The 9,098-nt window shown below is 38.2% G+C and overlaps 1 protein-coding gene across 1 annotated transcript in view; it reads left to right on the forward strand.

Annotated features, from left to right (window-relative positions):
• Positions 1–4,929, forward strand: part of nop53 (NOP53 ribosome biogenesis factor) — a 12,800-nt gene extending 7,871 nt beyond the window's left edge. Inside the window, exons 5-12 of the mRNA XM_014014991.1 lie at positions 505–560; positions 640–735; positions 835–936; positions 1,017–1,184; positions 1,470–1,645; positions 1,956–2,022; positions 4,642–4,718; positions 4,825–4,929. Of these exons, the coding sequence (XP_013870445.1) occupies positions 505–560; positions 640–735; positions 835–936; positions 1,017–1,184; positions 1,470–1,645; positions 1,956–2,022; positions 4,642–4,718; positions 4,825–4,885 (803 nt within the window). The 3' untranslated portion in view covers positions 4,886–4,929. The remainder of the gene's footprint in view (positions 1–504; positions 561–639; positions 736–834; positions 937–1,016; positions 1,185–1,469; positions 1,646–1,955; positions 2,023–4,641; positions 4,719–4,824) is intronic.
• The last annotated feature ends 4,169 nt before the right edge of the window (positions 4,930–9,098 follow it).

Consider the following 9,098-nt stretch of genomic DNA (forward strand, 5'->3'; position numbering starts at 1 on the left):
TAATTATGCTAATCTCTCGCGTGCACGAGCAGCTGGAAACAAACAGGTGGAATTTACGCAGCTCATTTACGCACTTTTCCTGAAGATAGAAGAGTTTGTTGAATCTGACGTGACATGTTCGTACGAACCCTTCGTACGAACAAAAGTAAGAGAAATTTAGGATAAGAATACGAGAAATTTAGGATAAGAATACGAACATGTTCCTGCATGAGGCCCAATGATTCTGACTCAACAACTTCTATGTTGTTCAGTTTTTCATTGAATTTACATGATATGCCTGTTTATTGGTAAAATTTTGCGGTAGCAGTAGGCAATTGCCGTTGCGCGTGGTTTTTTAATTTAAGGGAATTGGTACTGGAAAGTCCTTGAAAGGTCCTTGAATTTGATGTTGACCAAGGTGTGGGAACCCTGTTTGTCAGATTTCAGTTGTTTTTATTCATATTAGAATTAAAAGTTTTATAAATGCTGTGCAGCATGTGCTCATTTATTCCTCTGTTTCTGCAGCCAAAGACACAGCTGATCCCTGGTATCTTCAGCAGACGGGCAAGAAGCGCGTGAAGGTGAGATGAAACACCGATGAGTTTAAACTCAGACACGAGGCGCCTGTTTGTGAACAGAAATGTGTTTTTGTTCCTTCAGCGTCCAGAGAAGCTGAACGAGAAGCCGTCCGTTCTCCCTGCTGTGGAGGTGATCGCCTCCGGTGGATCCTACAACCCCGACTTCATCTCCCACCAGGTAACCCTGTGCCTTCAGATTAAACGTTTAAAACCTCATGTCGCGCCATTAAAACACATTTTACCTTTTTTTTAAAATTATTATCTCTGTGTAAACCAGGCGCTGCTTCAGGAAGCTCACGACGTGGAGGTGAAGAGAAAGAAACAAGAAGACCGGATAGAGAAACAGCTGGCTGTCAAGAAGGAAGACATAGCTACAGAGGTGCAGATAAATGACCTCATGTAACGGTTTTATTTTGGGTGCAGCTTGTTTATCTAAATGATGTTTCTATTTATTTTTAGGAAACAACTCTCCGTGAAGCAGTGGAGGGTTTAATAGAGGAGGAGGAAGAGGAGGAGGAAGCAGCTCCTGACAACAAGGAGGACGATGAAGAGACTGTGGCTGCCATCACAGTGGCTGAGAAGAAGACTGAGAAACAGAGAAAGAAAGAAAAAATAGAAAAAATTAAGGTACAAATTACTGAAAGCTTTAAATTCAGACTTTTTTTGTGCTTTATGGTTTCATTTTGACATGCGTTATCTGTAGACACTCTAAGTTTATAAACATTAAAAGTGTTTTTCTCACTAACGGTTCACAGACTGATATCAGCCGTTCACCGGAAATGTTTGAAAATAATGTTTTTTCTTTACGAAACGGTTCCTTTTGTTAAAAAGTGACATTTTCATTTGTCCTGCTGTTATTCTTAAAAGCTTCCAGTCAACATGGTGCTTGTCTTGTTGTTGCTGTGACTCCAGGAGCAGCAGCGACTGTCCAGCAGACAACAGAACTCGCAGCAGCAGCAGCTCTTCCAGCTTCGCTCCATCAAAGCCTCCATCAAACAGCAGGAGCAGAAGACCAAGAGGAAACAGACGGAACGCAAGATCAAGCAGGAGGCCCAGAAATCTCAACCCCGACGCCTCGGGAAACTCAAGTATGTACCTACATGTGATCAGGGGCTGAAAGAATCAATGAGTGGAAACAATAAATATGATTACAAACCAAGTTTGTGTTATTGTTTCTGAAAAGCTCCATATTTCACATCATGGAGGTGTCGTCTTCAGATTTACAAATGTTCAGTCTGTTAATCTGAAGTCACATTAAAAAACTGATGACATGTTTTCAAAACTTTTAGACACTAAAACAAAACAAACTTATTACAAAAACAAAACATTTTACTCCTGGATGTCTGAGTGTTGGTTTGGCAGTGAAATATCGTAAATATTTTTTCTTTGTGTTTTTAGATTCCAGAATCCAGACCTGGAGGTGAAGTTAAGTGATGAGTTATCTGGCTCCCTGCGAGAACTCAAGGTGCGTCACTAACAATCAGTTACCTTTTTTTTCCTTTTATTTTGTGGTTTCTGACATTTCTTAAGCCAGGATCACACTTTTCATCTGTCTCACTCTAATTTACACGTGAATGATCTCAGGAAATGTTAGATTTTCCAATGTTGAGTGTGAAAAATTGTCATATTTAGATTGTAATGCTGTGCTGTAGTCAGGTCACCAGCCGGCACTGAGATTTTTGTAATCCACCATTATTACTGTTCATGAGGGCTGCAGCTAACGATTATTTTAGAAATCAATTAATCTATCGATTATTCTGACGATTAATCGAGTAATCAGATTTTTAAAAAATTGTCATGTTCTGCAGTAATTATTTAAGCTTATTTTATGAGAAATACAATTATTTAATATTGTGAAGGGGTAATATACACCTGATGACCCTGCTGCAATCAAAGTAAAATTACAATACCAGTTGTATTAATTAATGCATTTTAAACTCCATTTGTTTGTATTTATGTGGTTTGAGGAGGCTTTAATTAAAAACACTCTGTCACTGAATCATTTTAACAATCACTGAAAAAACTAAATGCATAAATTTATTGTTATGGATTGGAAAATTGAATGTCTTTTTTGTTTTGAAATTTAATAAGTAAAAAGGGTAACATAAACATTTGGATGTTGCAATTGAGTGTTGTAGAGTTCACTTGTTAATTGTAACAAATTATTTTAAGACTGTTATTAGGTTGATGCAGGGTTCCCATTTAGGCAATAAAAATTTAGTCTTTACTGCTCAGCTAAAAACAAATATGACAGTATAATGAAGGCTAAAATCATACGAAGCAGCAGCAGCAAATAATTTAAAAAATCCATCTTCAATAAATACTTTTAAACTTGAAATATTTACTCCAAGTATCATTTAAACTAAGATAAAAGCATATCAACAAATAAGTGTTTCAGCTCAAGCTGTCAATCTGTTGCTGTGCTTTTATTTTTATCTGACAAACTTACAGTAAGCATTGTTTTAAATCACACAACTTACACACTGTTTAATAAAACCCTGCCAGGTCACCATGATTAGTCAGCACAAATAACATTAACTTAAATATACTTCCTCCTTGTACCTCTGTAACCTGACAGATTATCACAGATTTAGGTAACCGAAGGGAACTTGAATGATACCTGTTAACTCCGGACGCGTTCAGTACATGCTGCCGCTGTTTTTGTTCCGGTGCAGAAACATCGTGGATGTGCAGAGCGTTGCTCGTTGTCGTCTTTTCTGTATAGTTTTAAGTGTTCCCATGCTTTTTATAATTTGTCGTTTTCTGAGTTCTTCGTTTCGGCACTCTTTGTTTTCTTCTAAAGCTAAATATAGCGCTTAGCAAGCATACATGCGTGACGCGTTGACAGTGTAAATGTTAGCGCTTGTTAGCGGAAGCGCTAACATCGTTGCATTGTGTGTAACACATATAACAGTCTGGGCGGACGAAAGTGCGCTGATTATAACAGTATGTATTTTTTTTAACGAAGCTTCGAGGCAGATAAATTTGCCTCGAGGAATTTTTTGTAATCGAATTACTCGAATTATTCGAGGAATCGTTTCAGTCCTACTGTTCATCTATTTCTGCAAGTGCAGAAAAACTATCGCCTGCAGCCGTCAGTACAGACTCGATTTCACTCGCTGATACTGGGTGTGAAAGCCTCCACTCTGAGACATGGATTCAAAAAGCTTTGGTGTTGGAAAAAAATGGCAGAACGCTTTAGAAAACCTACGGTTTCACTTTTAAAACTGCGTTGTGTAAATAAGATCTTCGACAAAATCTTTGAATATGAGCTCGAAGCAGCAGCCGTGTTTCCATCATTGGTTTTGCGCATTTTAAAGTATCACATTAGAAAGTGTGAATGGAAACACAAACGTTTTTTTTTTTTTTTTGCTCGTTTGAGGTGGTTTTTGAGTTAATGCTCAAAAGGAGAGATGGAAACACATTTAACGTGAAGAAAATTACATTTCTTTCTCTGCGTCTCCAGACAGCATGTAACATGGCCCAAACATATCAACACTTTCTGAAAACTTCTCTCCATTAACCTGAGATGTGTATCTACCAGCGAGTGTGTGACTTCTGTTTCCTGTTCACTACAGCCATGTGTAACATCGTCTGACGTAATTACTTTGTGTAGCCTGGTTGATTCGCTCCAAGCCAGATGATGGAAACACGTCTGATTTGCATTTTTTCTTTTTGTGATATTTTAAAAATTGCTCAAAATTCAAATTCAGTGTTTCAGATTCACAAACTGCCGAAAAATTCACCTCCATTCCCAGCCTTAAGAGCGTCCACCATCACCTCTTTTTCCTCGTTGTCCTGCTTCTCTTTTTGGAGTTTTGGTGAAAATATTAATAATCCATAAAATTAGTTTTGTTTTACCATCAGCAGTTTGTACCGTCTCAGCTTTGTTCTAATTGAATCATTAGTTTAAGCTTTGCTAGTGAATAATTATCATCACCATTATCATTTAGTGTAAAACCTAATTGAGCCTTTTTATTGAGGATTAACTGATTTGTTTAGGAATCACATGTTTATTCAGAGCAGAGGGACTTTGTCTGAACTTGCCTGTCCTTTTAACTCTTGTAATGTCGTGACTCTGCAGCCAGAGGGCAGCATCCTCAAAGATCGCTTCAAGAGTCTGCAGAAAAGAAACCTCATCGAACCCAGAGAAAGAGCCAAGTAAGGACATCAGCTTTACGTTAGCTTTAACCGACCCACACCTCTGAGATTATTAAGGTGCAAACTGTGTAAAACACTTTTTGACTCTTATGTTTTTTTCTTTTAGGTTCAAGAGGAGACTGAAGGTGAAATATGTGGAGAAGAGAGCGTTTAGAGAGATCACATAATCGCCTGCAACAACGTTAAATAAAATCTATAACAAACCGCAGAACCCATGTTTCTTTTTGTTCTATTTTTAAACTTTAATGTGAACCAGGCAGATATAGGAGCTGTGTAAATGATCAAAGTGTCTCTGTGTCGGAGCTGAACTTCAGTCTGAGTACGAGTCCAGAGTCTGGGTTTAGGTTCAGCACAGGGTCAGCAGCCTCGTGGAGTATTTTAATCCATTTCATCATTTATTCATGTTTTACCTGGTTTATTTTACCTGTAAGTAGATTGGTTCTGAGGTTACCACACACACACACACACACACTTTTTGTTTCTTTGAGAGACTTTAAAAGCATTTGCATTTTAATCTGGTAACTAGAATCTAATGAACGTTTAGTTCAGCATTACAGCACAGCTTAGTCCAGAAGCTGTTTGCCAAAACTGCAGCTGATTTCTTTAATCATGTCCAGTTTTTCAGTGTTTCCTCTGCAGTTCCAAAGAAAAACAACTAAAAATACAGAAATGAAACAACACATTTAGGTATTTTATATTTCACTTAATTAAAACTATGTAAAAAGTGATTTAGTTGAATTTATTATTTAAACTGAGATGGGTGTTAGGACATGGGCTGACACTTAAGCCTGCAGGTCTAAAACCATAATTGCCTTCAGTGTCTGGAGCTCGGACAAAGCTTATTATCCATTAATCAGTGTAAAAATTTAATCTTACCTTTGGAGTCGCCCCCTGCCATGAAGCAGGGTAAATCACTTGATCTCCCGTCACTCAGTAAAGTGTGAATTACCTGCTGAACCTGATCGGGTTTCAGAGGCTTTAGTAACATTTTTACACAAATTACCTGCTGATGAATTAACCTGTTGACTCAAAGCTCCCGTCTGCTCCTAATAAACCTTGTCCTCTTCTTTTCCACTTAAAGGATTTACCATAGAGCTCATCAGCTCTTTGTAACATTAAACTAACTCTAATTCAGGTTGATTTTACTGACATTTTGAAGTAGAGTTTTGTGGAAATGCTATGAGTAATGAGTATCTTACCTGTTGAAACAGATTTAAATTATCTCTGAGTCGCTTCGTTGTTGTGGAAGAGTTGCGGTATACTAGCTTTATAGTTGATGCATTGAACATGATGCAGGGCACACAATCACACCGTCCCCACCCTGTATACCAGCATCACAGTGTCGCAGCGCCTGGTTGTGCACCTCCCAGTTTTTTAATTGACGTGTGCTGTGCCCACCAAGCTCCATTCAAATAGTTTGTTTGTCAAGCGTTTGTTCTCTTTGACAATATTTCTACAAGTTATGAAGTGTACTGCCACATGTTCTTTTGGAGGATACTGTACCAATTTAAGTGTCAAGTATAAATACTATGCTTCTTTACACTAAAACATGCTCTTATACACCAAAAACATGCTCCCATGAACTAAAAACGTACTTCCATACACCAAAACATGCTCCCATCAAGGAAAAAACATGCTACCATTGACTAAAACCACGCTCCCATACTCTTAAAACGATGCTCCCAAAAACATGCTCCCATGCATTAAAAAGATGCTCCCCCACACAAAAAAAACATGCTTCCATGCACCATAAACATGTTCCCGTACACCATAAACATGTTCCCGTACACCAAAAACATGGTCCCCTACACCAAAAACAGTTCTCGTACACCATAAACATGCTCCCGTACACCAAAAACTTGTTCCCGTACACCAAAAACAGTTCTCGTACACCATAAACATGTTCCCGTACACCATAAACATGTTCCTGTACACCATAAACATGTTCCCGTACACCATAAACATGTTCCTGTACACCAAAAACATGGTCCCATACACCAAAAACATGCTCCCGTACACCAAAAACATGCTCCGTACACCATAAACGTTCCAGTACACCAAAAACATGTTCCCGTACACCAAAAACATGCTCCGTACACCATAAACGTTCCMGTACACCATAAACATGTTCCCGTACATTAAAAACATGTTCCCGTACACAAAAAACATGCTCCCGTACACAAAAAACATGCTCCCGTACACTAAAAACATGTTCCTGTACACCAAAAACATGCTCCCGTACATTAAAAACATGTTCCTGTACACCAAAAACATGCTCCCGTACACTAAAAACATGCTCCCGTACACTAAAAACATGCTCCCTTACACAAAGAAACATGCTCCCGTACACAAAGAAACATGCTCCCGTACACAAAAAACATGCTTCCGTCCACAAAAAACTTGCTTTAATAAACTAAAATCTTGCTCCCATAAACTAAAAACATGGTGGCTAGGAAAGACACCAGAACAGAAATAAATCCTGAAGATGGATAAATGTCTTCTTATAAGCCATTTTAAAAAAAGTGTTTTCCTGTTAGCACTTTTCTTTTATAGACAAAAGGCCATAATGGCAACAATTATGTAAGAAATGTAAATTTTGTGTTTTTGTAAACAAATACAATCTGTCACTCATAATGTTTTATCATTCAGTTCTGTACATCTTCAGACTAAATATTGATTGCAAACATCAATATTTGCAGAAAGTTTAGGGTGCAGTGTGGATACTGTAGTCTGTACTAAATTGACAGCCAACCAATAGATGGAGTTTAATCTGTTGACTGCACCATCACCCTACAAGGGTAGAGAAACTTCTTGGTGTCTTGCTGTGACAGAGACGGATTACAGCCAAGTCTTCTGTGTTTATTTCCTCGTCTCTGCCCTCCTCTCCTCACGTGTGAGGCACACTGCGTCCAGATTGTCTTGACATGGGGGCAGGAGGGATTACGTGAGTGCAGTCACTCATTACAGATTAGATTATTACTCCTTGGGTCTGAGGAGCCGAGGAGTGACTGAGGAAATTATTAAAAAGACTCGGAATAGAGACGTCGCTGAGTAAAATATGTCTGATTGTCAGTGTTCAGTCTGAGATGTTAAAAGCTAGAAATGATCAGACTTTAGGCGTCTTTCACCTCCTAACCTGTAGTTTGGCACAAGCAGAGACACGTGGACACAAAAAGCATTGTGCAGCAGGTAAATTCAGGTAAAAGGAGAAAAACATCTGAACTTTTCAATGTAGGATAAAACTCTTGCAATAAAGCAGTTTTGCAAAAGAAATATATTACAAAATCTTCAATATTGGTTGAATTTTTAGTTGAACAAGATGTCTTTAAAAACTATCCATCAAAGTTCATCGGTTTTAGTGTTGCTTTCTGCTCCAGATTAGCTCTTTGCTAATGTTTTCAGTCGCTATTTGCCTAATGTTCATAGTTTAAAGATACTCATGGTGATGTCATTAAGACTGCTCAGTAAATAATCTCTGAAGTAAGAAACCAAATCAGCACATTTTTAAAAGAATGGTTCATTTGTCCATAGCTTAAACATATGTAAGCAAAGTTTATGAACGGCTAACACAGGCTTTTGTTTAGCTGTGAAAACAGCTGAAACGACAGGAAATGGAAAAGTTGTTTGGGGGTTAGAGTAAGTTTTACTGTTTCTCTTAATATTTGTGTTTTAACCAATGTCTTTTGCTTGTTTGCTCATCACATTCTGCTGTATTTGTTTGCCTACAGTCTAAAGCTAATGTAGGTCAGTCGTGTGACTCGAACTTCCTCATGGTTTTACGCAGATTTGAGGTGAGAACACGCATTTCAGAATTCCAACATACCAAAAATTTGTCTAGCCCAGTTCTGGCCCACACACAACATTTGGCCTAAGTACCACAAAGAATGAAGGCACCTTTAGTGGTTTAGATATGGTTTTCCAGAGGTGGTCCATGCATGGGCCAGCACCTCATAAACCAAACCACAACTGGGCTATTTGTGGCTTTTCATTTTAAAAAACAGTACCGTCATTGCCAGATCTGGCCCACACCTGTCTGCCGTGTGGATTATATATCAATATATCTGGAAAACTACTGGAGTAAACTCCTACGCTCATCTGATACAGGTCAGGATAAAACGTTTTATTTTTGGTTTTGCAATGAGTTTCTTTAAAGACATTTATCGTTTACATAAATCCTTGACTTTTAAGGATTTGTCCTTCAGTATTCTTGTTTTTGAGGTACTGATTGAAAACCTCTTGATAATGTTTGCAGATTCATACATGTTTGATGTTAGCTGTGCCTTTGGTGAAGAAAGGAGTTGCCCCGAAGCACGTTTCTGTTACCATAAATTGGAACAGTTTTATAAAATGTATATTATTTTGTTTTGAAGACTGGAACCC

This window comes from Austrofundulus limnaeus, unplaced genomic scaffold (genome assembly GCF_001266775.1).
Source record: "Austrofundulus limnaeus strain Quisiro unplaced genomic scaffold, Austrofundulus_limnaeus-1.0 Scaffold121, whole genome shotgun sequence".
NCBI classification, from domain to species: domain Eukaryota; kingdom Metazoa; phylum Chordata; class Actinopteri; order Cyprinodontiformes; family Rivulidae; genus Austrofundulus; species Austrofundulus limnaeus.